Source organism: Citrus sinensis, chromosome 4, assembly GCF_022201045.2.
Source record: "Citrus sinensis cultivar Valencia sweet orange chromosome 4, DVS_A1.0, whole genome shotgun sequence".
Classification (NCBI taxonomy): domain Eukaryota; kingdom Viridiplantae; phylum Streptophyta; class Magnoliopsida; order Sapindales; family Rutaceae; genus Citrus; species Citrus sinensis.
This window is the reverse complement of record NC_068559.1, coordinates 13,380,419-13,401,497: the sequence shown is the minus strand read 5'-3', so window position 1 is coordinate 13,401,497 and position 21,079 is coordinate 13,380,419. Positions and strand designations below refer to the sequence as shown.

At 29.6% G+C, this 21,079-nt stretch overlaps 1 protein-coding gene across 1 annotated transcript; it reads right to left on the bottom strand.

Annotated features, from left to right (window-relative positions):
* Positions 1-2,375: 2,375 nt before the first annotated feature.
* Positions 2,376-4,950, bottom strand: LOC102626457 (transcription factor MYC2-like). The gene has a single exon (XM_006491671.4). The coding sequence runs from the start codon at positions 4,786-4,788 to the stop codon at positions 2,731-2,733; it is 2,058 nt and encodes a 685-aa protein (XP_006491734.1). The 5' UTR covers positions 4,789-4,950; the 3' UTR covers positions 2,376-2,730.
* Positions 4,951-21,079: the final 16,129 nt, after the last annotated feature.

Below are 21,079 nucleotides of genomic sequence, written 5' to 3'. Positions count from 1 at the left end.
GCTACATCAATGTGGCAGCAAACGTGAACAGTACCAAATACCCTTTTATGCTTCTCTTAAGATTTTCGACTGTTCCGAGTTCAAAAATGTCATTCGTTTTACTGTCCGACTTCTGATAGTTGTGAAATGGCCGAAATATTCCTAAAATACATAAAATACTTAAATTATAATAGAACACACATAATAGGATTTAAACATGTAAAAGTAAAAATTTTAGTGAGACTTGGAGCATAAAATGACAATTTTACTCTGTATAAATGTGCATTCTCCAGTACTCAACATTGGCATTAGCTATGATATCATGTTTTGATGCATTAGAAATGTTGGGTGATAATTGAATGAGACCATTTATTCATATTATTTACAATGATGTATGATTTATGTTTGGGGAGATTGATCAATAAAGTTGGTTGAATATTCAATAAAGTTGGTTGAATAATTCTAGTTTCCACAAGGATTCAAAAAAAAAAAGGATTCAAATGGTGCGAGTAGCTGAAGTGTATTGGCTAGGTAGATGAGTACGCCTATGTCACTAGAACTGATTTGGCATTGGAGTTTTAATCTGCATGGCACATGATAGCTAAATAACTACTGCAAAAGTTATTTAGGCTTTATGACATAATTGGAACTGCCCATGATGGCTAGATAATAACTATCCATAGCACGTAATGGTTAGATAACTGACCATGTTGATTAGTTGATTGTTGTGGTAGTTATTTAGGTATTTAAATCATTGAGGGAGTTACTCTAGGGTTGCCAAGATAGTTGAGATTTTGAGGAAATACTTTGAGAGAACTACGTGAGATAGATTTTGGGTAGAGGGAGAAATTGCAAGCTCTGTAACCTTTGAAAATCAGTGTATTTCCATTTTAATATCATTGGCGATTAATAAAATCTCAAACAAGAGTGTTTTGTCCTTATAGATACCTAATGAAGTCGAACCACGTAAATTTCTTGAGTTATTCTGTTTATTGTTTTTGTTTTTATTATTTGTTGTTGTGTTAGACTTTTTTTTTATATTTCTTTATTTATTCCACAACTGAGTTGATCTAAGGTAACTGAGCTGTAGTAGAGAATAGTCCGACTACTACAAGAGCTTATCCTAACCAATTAATTTGGCTTCATCCCAACAATTTTGGGAGTACTTACTTTACAAATTTGTAGGTTGGAAATGTCAATAATACAAAGAAAACTCTACCAAAATTTTGAAAAAAATCCTTAATGATGATTTTATTTATTGATATTAAAATTCTTGTAATCTGTATCCCCTTCCTTTCAAAATAGAAATAGAAATTTTTTACAAATATCGATTTGATTTGGATTCTGAAACAGCATTATACACATTGTACCCTATTCATAATAGAATCGAATACAGACACCTCACCAAAATCTAAGTCAAAAGAATTCCGAAATGAAGATATTTTGATTAATTCAATTTCGAAATTCTAGATCAAATTAATTGGACTCGCTCTTAGAGTTTTGGTCGGAGAGATTTCACTGTCACCACGAGAACATGCACTTAACAGGAATTTTCTTGATATCTTATATACGAGACAATAATAGCACTTTACAGATTATAATTGATTGTGGAATCATGTTAACTTTATTCCAGTTACTAGAACTCACAATGAAACCAAAGCATTCCCTTCTAGCGTCGACAATGAAATGAATTAATCTCGTGCTTCTTTGTTGCAAATTCAATTCATTCATCATGTTTGCTTTATTGTCAAGCATTCATTATAGTCTTGTAGACGACTCCTTTCACTTAATTTTCCCTGTTGTTCTGTTGCCCGAGAGTGACAACTTTCACACCAGATACAATTAATCCAACTAAGCAGTCCTCAAAAAGCTAATTACTAGATTATTTCGCTTCAAAGACATATTATGACCAAAACTAAACTATTTAACTATATTGTGGGTCCTAAGCTCTTTATTAATTTATTATAAACCTAATCCTCAACAGTTTTAGTGGACTGTGTTTTTCAATATCCACCAACACACTACTGACTCGGTATTCAAATGTGTGATATGTCGGTGCATTTTCAGATATATAAGGTAGCGTTATAAATATGGAAACCAAACTTGCTGTATTTCCTAACGAAAACAATGCGTAAAAGTTGGTGTAAAACGTGAAACACCAAATTAAATTTACTAGACAGAAACAATTTTGTCTGAATAAGCTATAGCACTGGAAACTTTTGTCCTGAAGCCAGAGACCAGCTCATCTATAATCTATTACAGTAGTGTATATGAACTAAATGTGAAAACTATATGTGACACTGCGATTTCTTCTACCTTATCTAAAATGAGTCAATTGCTTAAATGATGAGCATGCATCATTCATTTTCCTGGAATTTAATCAGAAAGAAAGATGATAACGAACAATATGCGACTCATAATAGCATGGAACTTAGTCACTGATCAGGCTCAAATTTTATAATTATATACATAGAGGACGTACTAAATTTCAACATCAAAAAAGCTATTTTCACTAGATCGGAGCCCAAGAATACTCATTCCTTAAACACATACCTACTACTACTGCTCAATAACTCAGCTCCCTTAACATTTTTTAAATCATCTCAAAACTAGAATTACACTAACAACTACTAAAGAACAAATAGTAGAACATGAAAATATGCTATATTACAAAGCTTTGAGCGCTACCGGGAAGCCTTAAAATGTCCCAGAGCTGAATGCCATTAACAATGAAATCCTGATCCCAACTCTTTATTGGGTATCTCCAACTTTGGCTGCAAGGACGTTCTTTAGCTGCTCCTGCGTGTAAAACCGACTTCCCATCTTTACAGTAGCTTGTTGGATCATCAAATCATTCACCACAGACATACTTGCATGATTCACTTCCAAGTCCAACTCTTTCAAGGCTTCCATTAACTTCGCTGCAGGATGGTTCTTCTTACTAGATTGAATCCTAATCATCGCATCCCATCCAATTATCTTCACCTCAATATCCAAGTCAATCAATTTACTAGCATGGTTTGACATTTTAAGGTCTTGATCAGATGTTGAAGGCCCTGAATGGGAATCTTTGCCACCACCTGCCAACTCCTTCTTCACCGATGCCAATTCCTTTTGTAAATCCTCTTTATCAGACTCTGCACTTTGAAGCTTCGTTCTAAGCTCATTGATATAAGAAATTGCATCACCAAGTAGTGAAGCTTTGTCCATCTTGGAAACATTAGGCACAACAGCTCGCAAAGCGTAGAATCTCTGATTAAGCTTCTCTCTTCTTTGACGCTCAGCTTCCACATGATTCAAAGGCTCTTCTCTTCCATTTGCGGGTTTTCTCCCCCGCTTCCGTGGCTTCTTTTCAGGTTCAACCCTGCTACTATCAGGGTCCTTAACAACAGAAGCTTCAAGATCGGAATGATCAGAATCACCAGCACCACCACTTGATTTTACAACACCAGATGATGGCAAAATCACACCAGAAGTAAAAGAAAGCATCCCCTCTTCAGTACTCCCTCTCGAAGTAGGAGATCTTTTCTTCTTATTACTCTCCTCTGCTACAAATTGGGAGTGATTGGATAACAAACTGTTGTTCCCGTTACCAGTACAAGAACTTCTCTTACTCTCCGCAAAATTCAATATCTCCCCGGACTCAGGCTTAAACAAACGTGAACTCCCGTTCTTCACACTGTTATGATCATATGCATATTCAGAGAAATTCAGTTCTCTGGTAAAAAAACTCTGTGTCTGCGGAATCTGTTGATGTTGTAAATCAACGCTTTCAGTTAAAGAAACCGAGCTGGGAAGCTCAAAATGAATTCCTTTTGAAAGATTAGATGCGGAACCAGAACCAATTACTGGTGTTGTTGTTGTTGTTGTTGTTGTTGTTGTTGTTGCAGCAGCAGCAGTAGAGTCTTTGATTTCAATGAAACCCGCAGTGGGAGCGGGAGTGGGACTGGGATCATTAATCCACGAGGATGGATCATTCTCTCCTTGATCCGGGTTTTGCATAGCAGAAGGCCAAGTACCAATCTCCATACTGCCATTAAAATTAAACAAAAATCGAACCTTATTCATCAGATCCGAGTTTTGAATAATCACCTCAGTGGACCCCAATTCAACAACCCCATTTGCCGACGGTATACAAACCAAAGTCTGTAACCCGAAAACCTGCCCCTGTCTTGCCCGGTCACAACCTGAATTCGCCAGTCGCTCCGCTCCGCTAACCCAAACCGGACTGTTACCAAAATACGCTTGACCCGGCAGCCCGCCACCGCCACCGCCTCCGGTCACGTAAAAAGACTGAGTCATCGAAATCAAAAAGAACCATTCTGTATCTGTAACCTCTTCATCAACAGCATCATCAGTCGGCGAAGACGTTGATCCAGAAATCAACGAGTTAAGTTCGCGCAGTACCTTCTTACGATGCTCCTGCTCCGCAGCTGACGACGTTTTAATTTTTGATGATTTTCCTTTCTCTCCTTCTCCTTTGTAATACCCATCGCCCCATCCTAACATAGAGGAGCCGGAGTAATCGCACGAGGATTGCCAGAATATGGCGTAGGTCCAGCCCTCACGAGAGCCTTCAATCAATTGCTGAAGACGTTGCTGGAGTGTTTCTTGATTGAAGAATTGTTGCTGTTGTTGCTGTTGTTGGGATGAAGAAGAGATGTGAGTCTTCATGGGGTCGGCTGTAGATGCAGAAGACTGCGAAGGTGGCCAAATACCGGTCAAATCAGAGCTCATGAAAGCTTCCATTACAGAGCCGTTATCGTCAGTCCATAGATTCATCGTTGAAGGTAACCGGTAGTCCGTCATAACATTGACCTACTACCGAATGATCTGTGTGCGGGGGGCGGGATTACAAGCTGGAGAAGGAAAGTAAAGCTAAGGAGATGAGAAAGAGAGAGAGAGAGAGAGAGAGAGAGAGAGAGAGAGAGAGGGCGATGAGATGGGAGGGGAGGGTGGTGAAGGTAATGCTAAGGGTGCATTTGGGTTTGGGTTTTATTTCAAGTGAATTTCAGCTACATTTTAGTGTAAAAAATAAAATAAAATAAAAATGATAGTGAGAGCAGTTTCTAGGAAGAGGGCGATTGGCGATTTAATCGGGAAAAGCCGGCGAGAGTGATTAATATTTAGGGTTAGCTTTGAGTGCCAAGCAAAGCTTGGGTGAGATGAGAGAGAAACGGGGTTGTAGTGGATAGTGCTGTGACTGGGGTGAGGTCAGAAAGCGAAAAAACAAAAGTGAGAATGAATTCTGTGGGCTTGAGATCACACGCTCACACAGTCACACTGACCAGTTTAATAATAATTATGCAATTTCATTAGAAAGGAAAAATCACCCTCCAATCACGCCCTTCTTTATTGATGGTAAAGTTACTACCTTATGTTGTAAGAGCAGTGATATGAAGTTATAAATTTTTGTTTAAATTTATTTTGTATAAATTAATTTAATATGATTAAATATCAAATGTCCCAATCAGTAATTAATATTTAGTTTTCATATTGACAGTTATTAAACTATTTCTAGTTAAATAATGTTTTTATAAGAGAGAATAGTTTTTTTTTAAAAAACTCTTTTTTAGAGAAAAGACCTATACATTCATAAATTCAAAACATTAATTAAGTAATTTTTTTTATCTAAAACCCACTAGAGACTTATGTGCTGAATTAATAATTTATAAAAAAAAACCTTATAATTTCATATAGGACACACTTCTGATATAAATTAATAATTTATTAATAAGCAATGAAATTCAAATAATATGTCTAGGAGTTTTTATAAAAGGATTTAGACTCGGTTTTTAACTGACCTTTTTACTAATCTTTTAAAAATATATAATTAGTGGTTATTATATAAGAATATAAAATTAATGAAATTTTAAACATATATTTTTATATATACACGTGGCAAAATAATATAAAGAGTTAAATATAAATCAAATCAGCATTTGATCCAAATACTTCATTAATATATATTTAGTATTTCTTTTTCTTTTTGAAACTTGTGTCAACCTGGACGAAGCTCCCAAAGACACAACTAAGTGGCCTTTAGCCAATTTGTTAGTAAGCCGCCCAAGTATTCGATTGGGAGATATAGATTAAAACTTTTATTTAGGCTTTACCTATCCCTATCTTTGAAAATAATTATAATTAGGCTATATTGCTTATGCTATTATGTTTTTTTGAAGCAATAACTTGTGAGCAGGTAATTCAGTTAATAAAATTTGTTCTATTGAAAGAACTCTAAGGTTTGAACCTTGCCAACATAGATGGGCAGCAGTTCAATTCTCATTAGCCCCCCCCCCCCCCCTTCCCAATAAAAAAGAATTACTTTTTTTCATAGAACTTTATATTACTATGTAGAATGCTTGCCAATAAGAGAAAACTTTTTTTTTTAAATATTACAAATTAACTAAACTAATTATGACTATTTAAAGATTTTCCATTCCACTTTACTTGTAATTATTGAGGTTTCTGATGACATAGTTTATACCAGTTCCATTTAGAAAATTTATATATAAAAAATGAAAAGATTTATTAACGAAAAAAAAGAAGATACACAGGTTTGACAATTAAAAACTCATTGACATCACCACCTCATTTTTTAGGTCAAGAATTCAAGTATCCTAGTAGGTGTAGAAGTTTATTATTTTTTTTTTTCAAATTTCTTGGTTGATCTTCAATCTTGATATATTCAATGAAACAATATTTACCAATAAGTGAAAAGACAACTATTCCCCTATGTTTTGCTTAGATATACTTGAAGACCCATATAACTTCATATTTGGTCACATAGGTGTATCCTCATACGTGTAGAAGTTTATTTATTTGTTTTTTTTTTTAATTTATGGGTTGATCTTCAATTTTGATATATCGATGAAACAATATTTACCAATAAGTGAAAAGACAACTATTCCCCTATGTTTTGCTTAGATATACTTGAAGACCCATATAATTTCATATTTGGTCACATAGACCCCCTTTTGGCCATGTTATCCTTTGACTTTATTAAATTAAAAAAGTTTGCTCCAATAATTTTTAACAAATGCAAATATAATATTAATAAATAAATCTATCTAACAGACGAATAGTTTTAAAAAATAGTTTTTAATATTTACAATAATTTTCAAAATATAAATTATTGTATTTATTTTAATACTATATTTGCATTTATTATAAGATTATTATAAGATTTAAAAAAATATTTGGGTTAAATATATTATATTTATTAACAAATTTTTTTTGTAATAATAATATTAAAATAATTTTATTTAATCTTCAACATATTTTATAATTTTAAATATTATAATTTTACCATTATAAAACTTGAACTAAATCATTGCATTAAAATTTTAATATTAATAAAATATGTCTAGCAGATTATTAGTACTTTAAAAATTTTAAATATTAATATCAATTTAAATTTAAGATTTCATTGTATTTATTTATATGTTATATTTTTGTTTATTAGAAAATAGTGGAATCAATAGATTTCGGTTAATAGAGTTAAAGGGTAAAAATACAAAAGAGGTATGTGTGACCACATTTTAAATTTTAGGGATTTTCATGTACATTTAAGCATATCATATGGGTGTAAGTGTTTTTTTCCCTAACCAATATGATATTATGCTATATTATGCTTTCCAATGAAATATTAAAACTAAAGATTGTGTTCAAAAGTAATATTTAGAAACTCATGCATCCTCATTTTACATGTTTCTACCAAATGAAAGAAATATAAACTTATAGTGATTAATAACTAAATAGCATATGAAAATATGAAAAAAAAATTAATATTGATAACCATACATAAAATAATCACATGGGTAAGTAATGATGAAGATGAATAATTATTTATTACATGGCCAATGAGACAATTATACCACATCATGTACCATATTAATTAGGACATAAACTTCGTATTATTGTTATTAACAATTTAGATTTATTGCTATAGATATTGGCTAAATAATTCCCTATAATTAATTAATTTACCAAAAGCAATAAAAAAGGCAAAAAGTGAAGTATAATGGACTTTTAAGCAGTTTGGAAAAATTTCTTAAATCCATGGGACTGTACCGTCATTGAGTAATTCACTAAGTATAAAAAAATTAGAATTTATTGAACTTGCATAACTTAAGATCCCTCTTATAATCTGTCGCCACTTGTTAAACTAATTTAGTCGAACTTAGTTACGGAACACTACTCATCTTCTATATCTACATCCTCTGTGTGAAATTCTTTCTCCTTCCCAAGAGATTAATCGCTAAAGAATGTCTAAGCACAGGCTAAGATGAAGACGACATAAGATCACCACTCTCATGAAAGTTGTGGCTAGGGCTTTAGGAAGGAGCTTCTACACCAACTTCTCTGCTATTTCGCGTGTGGTGGTGTATCTTCAATGTGTATAAAACATTTCTTTACCTAAAGGGATAGTAAAATTAATTGATGTTTAACTTTCGATTAGCAAATTCTGTTAGTTTAAATGATTTATTTACCCCCATTGACTAACATCCAGAGGTGAAAAAGGACCGCATTTGGCAGTAACTTTTAAATAATTTTATTTTAAAAAAATTAAAAAAATACTGATTAATTAAAGTAAATATATCTGCCAATTATTATTTTAAGTAACTTAATTTACCTTAATTAAAATTTCATAAGTAATTATACTTATTATAAATATATTAATCACTATGTATCGGTAATAAAATTGTTTTTTTCCCTTCAAATTTACGCGTCTCATTTTTTAACACGTGCTTTTTCTGCTAAAGAAGTTGTTACCGATGAAGTATCAGTTGCAGTTGCTCAAACATTGCACCTTCATTCCGAGTTATGTAATGACAGCTCTGTCGCACGAAGCTTCCACCTCATAAAGACAGAGAGCCGCCGAGTAAAACCTAAAACTCGGCGTCATATGACCTAAATAATCGCCACTCCAATATTGACTCGAGTTAATATCATTATGTCAGACTCTCTGGTCAGATGTTCTCTAAAGAGGAAAAAAAAATTAGAAAAAATAAAAATAAGGACGCGTTGTTGTCACTAGAGAAAATCCTGACCATTGATATGCTTGGCCATTTTTAAAAATTTGCCGGATTCCCCCACAGTCCTATTTTTAAATATATAAAAATTAATAATTATTGAGGCACGTTTTGCTTGATAAGTATGGCGAAAATAACGTTTTTATTTTTTTTTTGTTGGGGCACGTGTATAAACCACTTTCCCATGTGAAAAACCATAACCACTTATCATTTTTATTTTATCTTGGGTCTCTTTTATTTAATGAAAGTTATTAAACCGCCACCTCATCTTTTTGGTGTTTTCAAGTATTGTTCAGTCATAGAGAATGCACTGTATTTGACTAAAAAGATAATTTCAAATTTTCAAGGTTTCTGTTAGACGACAATATTATAATCTCAATCTATTTGTATCAAATGATTTAGAAAGGGGTTAAGTACACAATTTTATTACTGATACATAGTGGTTAATATATTTATTATAATTAGCCTAAAATTGTTTATGATATCCTAATAACAAAATTGATTTCAAAGGGGTAATTTTAGACGAACATGTAAAATTGATTAATATATTATAAACCCAATCTATTTTTTTTAATAAAAGAACAATCTTCATAAAATCCTAAATTACGGTAACTATCCTAAGAAAATTAAGAAAAATCTATCAACATGCATTCAATTTTTTTAATCCTTTTAATAGAAAATAAGGATAAGTTGGGTTTAAAATTTTGATAAATATTTTTAAAAAATTATTTCAAGAGAAAGATTATATGAAATTAAGCCATTATAAAATAAGTGGTGATATATTTACCCCGCTTTCTTTGTAAAACAACCCTACTTATTAATTTTTCTGAATAGAAATATTGAAACCCATCAAAATATTTTCTACACCTATTTACTCAATAAACTCATTTTAAAAATTTGAAAATTAAGATTTTACTCTATAAATCCACTTAAATATTAAAATTACTCTCACTTAAAAATCTTGTTATGACTTTATTTTGCCAAAATCAACTTTACATGCTCCATACAAATAGTCAAACACATTTTCGAATGGAATTAAGTACACAGATTAATATTTAATAAAAGTTCCTTTTTAAATTATGCTAAAACTTTTTGTTTGTATGAATCCTAATAAAAGTCAAGGATGATGAAGGGATTTTTGTTTTTATTTTTATTTTGTAGTGTCCCTTCTCTGTTAATTTGTTCAAATAATCTATCAAAATCAGGTTGAAATTCCATCAGAATTATAATTACCGCAATGATTCCTTCCTATCTTTAGATTTCAATAACTAGTCTCGAACTCCAACAATCTGTTTTTCTTTTTGTATGGTTTTTGTAATTATTGGTTTGGTCCACTGAACTAAAGAGCCATTTTACATTTTTGTAGGTTAAGTTTGCAATGCTTGATGCTAAAAAAAGAACATTAAATTGGGCTATTGGACGGTTTTAAAGATAGATTTGAGGAAGATGAGGAGTAAAAATTAGTTCTTTAGTTCCAACAATCTCTATGGTTTCTGTAATTATTGGTTTGGTTCACTGAACTAAAGAGCCATTTTACATTTTTGTAGGTTAAGCTTGCAATGTTTGATGCTAAAAATTGGACGGTTTTAAATATAGATTTGAGGGAGATGCGGAGTAAAATTAGTTATTTAGTTATATGTATACACACACATGTATAATAGTAATTTATGTTATGAGCATTTTAGTATTAAAAAGAATGAATTTAGAGAATATTTTGTTTAGTTCAATTAGCTCCACTTTTTTTAATGTAATTACAAATATTATCCTTATATAAAATGGCTAAAATAGGTAACTAATTAAAAAGCTTTTTTATGTTTAGATTTTTTTTCAAGCAACAGAGCAAACACTTACCATGCATTTTCACCTACACTACAATTCAGAAATTTATTCAAACATATGTATTAAATAACTATTAATACATGCATTACAAAATACTGGTGCATGTTTGAAATTACTTTAGATTATCAATCTGCAATTTATTTGACAATCTAGCAATCAAATTATATTTGGTAACTAATTTAAAAAATGATTGTTTAGCAACTTAATTCTCAAATAATAAGTTTTTAAGTTGATTATGAAAAGTAGTCCAAGTCCTAAAGTAGATTTTAGAAATTAGATTTTTAAAAGATCAAATTTTGTAGTATATAATACGAAAATGCCTTCATTTGTTATAATATCTCTAAAAATACCCCAACGACAAAATTAATTTAATAAAAAATGTTAATTATTTATAAATTTAAAATAAAACATTTCTAGCATCGTCCACTGTACCATCGCCGAAGGAAGAGACCATAATGTCACAGGTAGTGGAAAAAGTAAACTAGAAGCTACACGACCAATCTCATTTATGGTGCGTTTATTTCGTGGAATAAGAATGAGAAGGGGTTGGGAATGAAAATAGACTGGAATATAAATGAGATTTCAATGTTTACTTGGCAAAAATAAATGAGAATGAAAATGTACTAGATGTATTTACTTGACAAAATAAATGAGAATGAGGAATGAGAATGAGAATCAATTTACCAAAATACCTATAGTATTAATAATTAATAAAAATAATTAATTTATCATTATTAATAATATTATCATTATTGTTGTTATTATTACTATTATTATTATTATTATTATTAAAAATTAACAATAATTAATAATAACTAAAATAATAAAGTTAATAAAATTTAATAATAATAATAATATTGTCATTATTATTAATATTATCATTATTAACATTTAATATTAATAATAATAATAATAATAAATTTTATTAACTTTATTTTTTTAGTTACTATTAATTATTGTTATTGTTATTATTATTAATATTATCATTATTAACATTTAATAATAATAATAATAATAATAATAAATTTTATTAACTTTATTATTTTAGTTACTATTAATTATTGTTATTGTTATTTTTATTAATATTATCATTATTAACATTTATTATTATTATTATTATTATTATTATTATTATTATTATAATTAATATCATTTTTATAATAATATTTATACATGTATCTAGATAATGAAAATTACATTATTATTATTATTATTAAATTTTATGAACTTTATTATTTTAGTTATTATTAATTATTTTTAATAATAATAATAATAACAACAACAACAATGATAATATTGTTAATAATGATAAATTAATTATTTTTATTAATTATTATTTTTATAATTATTTTTATTGTTAATAATGATAATATTAATAAAAATAATAATTAAAATAATAAAGTTAATAAAATTTAATAATAATAATAATTATTATTATTATTATTAATGACATTTAAAATAATAAAATTAATTGTGATTTGAATGAGGGTAATATAAAAAATATGAAAAATTATTGAGATATAAAAGTAAACATATATTTTATTCTCATTTCCAACCCCCCATGAGAATTAGATTCTCATTCCTTATTCCTAAATTGTGTGGGACCCACACATTTTATTCTTATTCCCAAATTATATTTTGCCAAGTAAACATATGTTTCATTCTCATTCCTTCATTTCCATTTCATGAAGTAAACACACTATTAATTCATATTTTTCTAAAGGATTAGGATTTCTCTCATGATCTTGTCTTGAGCAAATAACTCAATTGCTGATTGGTAGTTAATAAATAAAAAAATAAAAGAAGTTGAATATTATCTATACACTACCACTAAAAGACACATGATAGAAGATCTTAAAAAACTCATAAGAGATCATATCAGGAGAGGCTCTTTTTCCTTTTCTAAACTCTTCAAAGGTACTAACAACATTGGCTATTGAGGTCATATGTCAGAGTATGTGCCATTTAAGTGTCCGAAGCTCCCATTATGCCTTCGTGTAACGGCAGGAATTTGAGGTACAACACAGCCATCGTTTTTATGCGTTACATCAATCGTCGAGTTTGGTTCTAGTGGCGGTGGTACCCTACTGGCACCGCTTGATAGCGGCATTAAGGAGGCCTCCACAATTTCAATGGATTTGCGCCATTATCAAACGTCCTTTGCCAGTGTGACTGCCGTGGTAATGTAAATATGAGAATTTCGAATCCATTAGTAGGTGAAGTGCTTTAATCGGACCACATATTTGCCGGTGCCGGTGATATTGACAGTGTCCGAATAGTGAACGCCGATATCATTTTCCCATTTCGATTAGTTAATTTTTATTTTTATTAATGAAATTTTCTGTTACTATGGTACATGAACAAATATTTTTGTTTTTTATTATTACGGTTATTAATTTGTTCATTATGGTGATTTCAACGTACATATTTCCTTATTATTAATTTACCAAACATACATACAACATGGTAAATTATTTGGTAAGTGATTATGTTATAATCTAAAATTACCAAACATGTGACCAAAATTTTTTCAAAATCTATCGTAAAATTTCTTTTAAAAATACTATTTAGCACTTACCCTTAGTATTTTCATAATACCTAATAACTCTCTTAATATCATAAATTTACAGGATTACTCTTCTTTCTAAACACACTTTTGTTTATATTTCCTATAAATTAGATAAATCAAATAAATTGAAATTAAAATTAAAACACATAGAGAACTGAAAATAATTTTTGCCCATAGTTTTGCAGGATAATTTATGAGAGTTTCTTATGCATAAATAATTGAAGATAAAGTATCAACAAGTGATGTTTAAACAAATTATTGACTTGATGCATGTTATCTGGGGGAGCGCTAATCAAATGGAGCACAATCTTATGAGAGAAAAACTTTTAAAACTAAATTTGATAACACTGTATGCTTTTTCTCTTTAACTAGGGTTTCTCATAGGAATTTTATTGGCAAAGGTTTTAAATAAGGCAGATTTGAAGTGATTTATTGACACTTCATGATCCATCAAATTTAATTCTTTTGCTTGGATTTTATCCCATTGGGGTTTTTTTGGTAAAGGTTAAGTGCAATTATCCTGAAATGGTGGATAGCCAAGGGCTCATATATATGTCTGTCGACCTCTGAATCTAAGTCCTATATTCTAAAGTTTTGAGCTCTAAATTCTGTATTCCAAATTATGACTATATTCTGAGTTCTGAGAATTTAAAACTCAAATGATTGGTTACATTTTCCTATAAATAGATGATATCAATTGTAAACACTCATTTTCACATTCATTTACAATTCATTCAGCAGAAATAAAAATAAAGGAAGAGTTCTCTATCTCTTGCTCTTAGAATAGTTCCTGCGCACGATGACAACAAAAATGAGTTAATCCGTGCCACTAAATCATATTCACCTGAACAAGCAATTAATTTAAATCATAAAAAATAAAAAATAAAATGTTTTTGTTAATGAATTTTTAAATTTGAGAGCAGGTTCAACCTTGCAAAGTCACAATGAAAGGCATATTATAATATTTGATTCGTTCTGGAAGAAAATATAAATAAATAAAAACCAAAAGTTTGTTTGCTATGATTGATTTTGTCGTAATTGAAAAACAAAAATGATTGATTACGTTGTGCTTTAATTAGTGATTCAAAACGTAAATGATTTATACTAAGGGCGTAACCCTCAAACCAGTTGTTTAATGATGTCTTCAGTTTTTTTATTTTCATTACTTTTTTTTTCAAAAGTCATTTTGTTTTATTGAAAATATAGGATTTATGTGCGAAAATACACTGACTGTAATTGGAAGACTCAAGACTGCGCATGGAAGCATGAGATAGCTGGAGACTTCGGACCTTTTCAATTAAATCTTTTACACAAACATGGACAGTGCTCTTAAATTTTAACATTCAGCCGGCCTAATTTAAGTAATTTTGTTATTTATTATAAATGATGGCTATTAGTTTTTATAATTATAATAGGGTGAGGATATTTCCACCGCACAATTTGTGTAAATTGATCTCATTTTAAAAATTTATTTATAAAATGTTTACATTATCTTTTAAAAGTTAAAATGAAGAAAAAGTTAAACAATTAATCAATTAGATCTTCTTCTTTTTTACTTGAGTCTCTTGACTATTATTGATCAGTTATATTGTTTTAAAATAAGGGTGGGGTTGTTTAAACTTATTAATTTTTCTTTAAACTCATCCGAAAAATATATATTTATTATTAAATTGTAATTTTTTAAGAATTCCAAAGTTAACCCCACTAATCTCTATCTTCTTCAATCTCACTGTAACAAAATTCTCTCTACCATGGTTGTCTATAAACGGAATTCTCTTAATTTTATAAAGAAATTAAAATGGAGATATTTGTTAATTTACATCATTACCTTTAGATTAAAAAAAAATTGGAGATGTTAGTTTTTCTTTATAAATATTTAGATGAAAGCAAAAAATCTCTTGTTCTTTATGATTCGTGAAGATTGCATGCAAATGGTGGGTTTTATTGCTCTTTATTCTTGATAGATTATAACAATATCTATTTGAATTTTGAGTAGTATGTTTCATTTCTAAAAATCAATTGTAATCTATCTCTAAAAATAAATGTGAAAGTTGGTGAGAAAGTGATGGAATAGGGAGAAAGAGAAAAGACAGCTAGTTAGGCAATTTCATCATAAAATTTAATTAATAATAAAAGAACAATTCTTATCAAAAATAAAAAATAAAAGAACAATTGAAAAGAGGGTGTAGAGAGGAAATTAATGAGTTTAAGTAGCTTCACCCTTTAAATAGTATTAATTTACTGGGTAAAAATCTATTTAGTTTCTGTATTTTATGATTAGTATCTATTTAATCCCTGTATTTTTAAAAATACCTCGAAACATCCCTATCGTTAAAGTATTAATACTCATGCCGTTACTTTTTATTTCTTTTGGCTTACATTTACAATATTACTTTTTTATAATAATTTTTTTGTTTGGACATTAATAAAAAGAAAATAATTAAATTATCAATTTAACCATAAAAAATAAAAATAAAAAATTTATTAATTTTTTTGCAAGCACCATTTGCACACTTGATAGTTTGCATACAATTTTTGACTTTTTTGACAATTTAATTAAAAATTAATATAAATTTTTTTTATTTTTTAGGGTTAAATTGGTAATTTAATTATTTTTTAATTAATGTCCAAACAAAAAAATTATTATAAAAGGGTAATATTGTAAAAGTAAACCAAAAGAAATAAAAAGTAACATAGTGGTATCAATACTTTAACAGTAGAGATGTTTCAAGATATTTTTAAAAATACAGGAACTAAATGAACAGTAAGCTTAAAATACAGGGACTAAATGAGTTTTTTATCCTAATTTGCCTATCTATCCCTATAAAATATAATGACTAAATTGTCCAAAATATGTGTTTTCTGTAATAAGTTAAAACAATGAATGATGATTTAGTTAGGTTGATTGTTCAAATTTCTTCTTTATTTGAAATTATCAAAAATAATATGAATTTTTAATAATTATTTTTTTGAAGCGGTAAATTTTATACAATTTAAGAGGTGGAAATATCACCATCCATAACATTAAAAAATGGTAAATTTTAATTTATCCCTTATTTAGAATAACAATCCTTAATTTATTCTTCAAAAGATGTGAAAATATCAATTTACTCTCATTTATTATTAAGGAGACAAGAAAAACATTCCATCAACGTGTCCTCTATTTCCTTTCATCTTTTGGATAAAAATAGTGTAAATTGAGATTTTCGCCTTTTTTAGAAGATAAATTAATTATTGTCATTCTAGTTAGGGGGTATATATATATATATATAAAAGAACAACTAATAGTCTAATATGTATGAAGTTCAATATAGTGATAATGAAATGGAAACTAAAGTTAAAATAGATCATTCACGGTCAAAGAATTGTTAGGTCAATTTGTGTTCATATCTTATGGCAACGTCGAGTCTTCATTGCATTAACAATTCTCGATGTATCACAGATTTTTTTTCGTTGTAACATAAGTTGGGGCAGAACTCAGCGTATATGAGGCTAAATTTTAATTTTAAGTTTCAAGTTCTTAAAAATAATAAATTATTAAAAGTGAATCATTGAAAATAAGAAAAATATTATTAAGACTAATTATTTACTGTCAATACTATAAGAAAAAAAATGCATTTATAATTTACAGTGCAAAACAATTAAAAAGCAAAATAACTTCCAGTGATACAAAATTTCCGATCCTCGTAGCAGAGAGGCTATCAAGACAAAGCAAAATAACCTGATTTGCCTGAATTCTTGGAGATTTTGAAGGTGGATATCTAGCATTTGGAGAATTGATATGTAAGACTCGTGGATTTTTAAAATTTGGAGAATTGATATGTAAGACTCGTGGATTTTTAAAATTTGGAGAATTCTAATTGACTTCTAAATTTCCTTGTGGGGCTATGGTGAGATCATTCATTGGAATTTGGGGATTTTGCTTGCAACTTGCAAGTTGTAGCTTGCGATTTAGTTGGCTGTTTGGTTTTTCTTGTTGATGTTTTATTATTTTAATTAGTTAACACGCGAGTTTGTGTGAGGAATTCTTGGTTAGTTGGAAATATAAATCTCGTTTTTTATCCTATAAGTGTTTTGAATCATACACGCAGGGCTTATTTGGACATTTCACATTAAGTTTTCATAATTGTATTGGGAGCTCCAAAATTTTTTGAAACTTTGCAGGTGACTGAGCACCTTCAGTCTTATGCATGCTCCACCCTTGAACATAAGTTTTCATCAAAGGTAGGACTTATTAGCATGAAGTGTCCATGGAGGTGCAATGATACATTTTTTGCTTAAAGATGGAAAGAAATACAGAGAAAAGATACGTATGGTGTGTATTTTATGTGGGCCAAGGATAATGGGTTCCATACTGAAAAAGATCCTTCTTTGAATAGAGATTTAGTACTTATGGCTTCAATTTAAGGGTTTTTGAACTCTATAAAGAAACAAGACTAGTATATGAGGAAGGATTTCGCATATTGAAGACGAGAATATTGCACAAGCAAAGCAGCAAAGCAGCAAAGCAGAGCAAACGTTAAATCCCCTAGGGAGTTGGCTCAAACTTAAATGCATGTAGTATTTAGTCTTTCCCAACCTTCTATTGTCTAATTTATAGACTCTATGTTTTTCATGGACTTTGGGAGTAGACTTATTGTTTATTGTGTTGAAAAGGATTTCAATGATGTTGGTGTAAATTTTGTCCAAAATTCTTAGATAGTAATTTTAGCTTAGGATGGTCCTCTTATTAGCATTGGTCTTTCCCTTTGTTGGATCAAACTATGATAAATTTTGTTTTTTTCAGTTGACATAACGAGAGCCGCGTTAATTTTCAATTTTAATTATGCTCCTCTAAATTTTCTCTTAGGAGGTGTCCACCTCCTTTGATTTGACGAGCATGATTTTGCTCAAATAATATTTTACGAATATAAGAATAAAGTCAAAAGATCAACTATGCTAATATAAAACCTCCCACAATCAAGTCAGTCATTAAAGTTTCAAAGAGATAGGATTTCGAGTGAGAAAATATAGAGACAAAAAGTGAGCATTTCTCCTATTAAGTATTTTTCACTCAATCAAATGAAAGTCACCCATATATAGGTGACTTTCGTTTTGAGTGAGTCAAAGTCATTTTAATAGCAAGTGTTGTTGTCCTTTTTTAGATCGGAATAGGATCCTCTCATGATCTGAGCTTTTAAAGATCTTATGCCATGTGTCTTTTACTGGTAGTGTATGAGTTAAATTTAACTTCTTTTATTTTTTTATTTATTAACAACCACTCAACAATTGACTTATTTGCTCAAGACATGATCCGATCAAGAGAGAATCATGATCCTTTGAGACCTAGCAACATTTATCTTCTTTTACTCATTGTCCTCGCGTAAGAGGAGGAGGTGTTTCCATCTACTTTTGGTGGAGGATGTGGTGTCCTCGTGCTTAGTTTGGAGACACCTCCTACTTAGCTCATGGGAGGTGGTATATTAATCCTCTGCTTTTGGCGGGGATGTGATAACTTCCTTAGTTTAGAGGAGGAGGTGTCTATCCTCTTTGTTTAGCAAAGGATGTGGCATCCTCGTCCTTAGTTCGTGGGAGGAGGTGTCTTTATTCTCTTCTTATGGGAAGGATGTGGCATCCTCGTCCTTAGTTTAGAGGAGAAAGTGTATTCTTTTTTCTTTGTTTGACAGAGGATGTGGCATTCTTCTTGTGATTTGGTCGGAGAAGGAGGGGTCTCCATCCTCTTTTTTTTTTTTTTTGGTCAAAAGATGCAGCGTACTCGTCCTTAGTTCAAAGGAGCCGATGTCTTCTTTGACGAAGGATGCAGCATCCTAATTTTGTTCTGATACTGATTTTATCAATTTCTTATTAGGTTTTGATGGAACCACTTTTATGGGGACTTTAACTGGGCCTCTTCTATTTTTGAGCTAACAAAGGAGTTAGTAAACAATTTACAGAAATTGAAGGGAGTATGAATTGAAGCAAACATTAAAGATGAATGGTGCTTATTAACAATGTTCATAATGTTTGATTTTTACAAGGTGTTGTCAATTCTAAGGAGGAGTCTTAAATTGATTAGGTCGAATATGTTGAAATTTTGTCTTGTTACATGGTGAATTATTTAATAGTTGGTAGTGCCCCATAGATCTAGGAAGAGATTTACGAACTACATAAAAATCTTATATTATTTATTTTTGTTTACTGCTTATTACTTAGTTCAATTATTTTTAATTAAATTTGGCTAAGTCTATAAATGGATCGTACAAGAACCACATTTTATAAATGAATCTTACAAGAACAATATTATTTAAAATACTCTAAAATTATTATAAATCTTAATTTATTCCTAAAAGCAGTCAAAAGATAATGGTAAATGAAGACACATTAATGAAAAAATGATAGCTTCTTAACAATAATTGATAGTAAATTAAGGTTTACAATAATTTTAAAGTATTTTGAAGATAATTAATTTATTAACGGATAATTTAAAATTAACCCTTTAAAATTTTTTAAAGTTAGACTTTACTTTAAAATAACTTTAAAAAATAATAATAATGTACACCGTTTGCTAAAGTGAACTCAAGTTAGCCATCTTACGTGGCACACTTTTCTTTTAAATTCAAAGGCCGAAGGGATAAAAGAACTCGTGACAGCTCACACATGTTTCACGCTTCCATTCTTTTGGAATTATTATTATTTGTTTAATATAACATCTGTGTGCACGCGTCAAGTTCACGTGTCAACATTTGACCGCGTCTGATTTTTACATTTTGGAGCCACCGTGTCGTATTATTTTTAACTGTTCCTGAAGTCATCAACTTTGGCGGGACGAACGAACGATTGCCGTTGCATTTTTGTTTGATTGACCCGTTTAGAGTTGTGGTTGAATATTTATAATTTATAATTTATAATATTAAATTATTTAATAAAAATTAATTATTGTAGATTAAAAATTATATTGATATAATTTTTTATTTATATAATAAAGAATTTAATACATGTTAAATAATTTTATCAAAATTATTATTTAAAACTTATACTTATTTCATATTATTAATTTTTATTTTATAATTATAATTTTTTTTATAAAATTATAATTTAAAAGATATAACATCTCAATTCCAAAAAATATCAATATGATAGTTACTAATTAGATGTTCTCTATTGAAGAATGTTCTTCTCATTCTCATAGCTCGTCCACGTACATCAACAAAGAATTTTTTAACAAGTGTTAAAATCCGTAGCAGGCCTAGACTCTTAAAAATAGTAGGGGTCAAATTTTATTTGTCCAAAGAATTCAATTTAAATATTGTAGTTTTATCTTCAGTGGTAACGATTGATTATCTTAAAATTCAAGTCTAAATTATGTTAAAATTCAAGTCTAAATTTATACTTCACTCGTGTGTATGAGATAATAAATAAAAAAAAGTATTGATCTTGATGATGTAAATGTAATTTTTTAGCTAGTTTTATATAATTTACTCAAAGACAGCAGGGACAGATTATAAATTTTTTTAAGAATAGATACAAACAAAAATTTGGATGACATTAGGAAGTAAATTTTTTTTTTTAAATTATATTCAATGGACGGCTGCCCTCACTGAGCACTGCGTGATTTATTATTTTATTAGCTGGGGCCAGTCACCTTAGCTTCATTTAGCCACTTAATTTATTAGTTGTT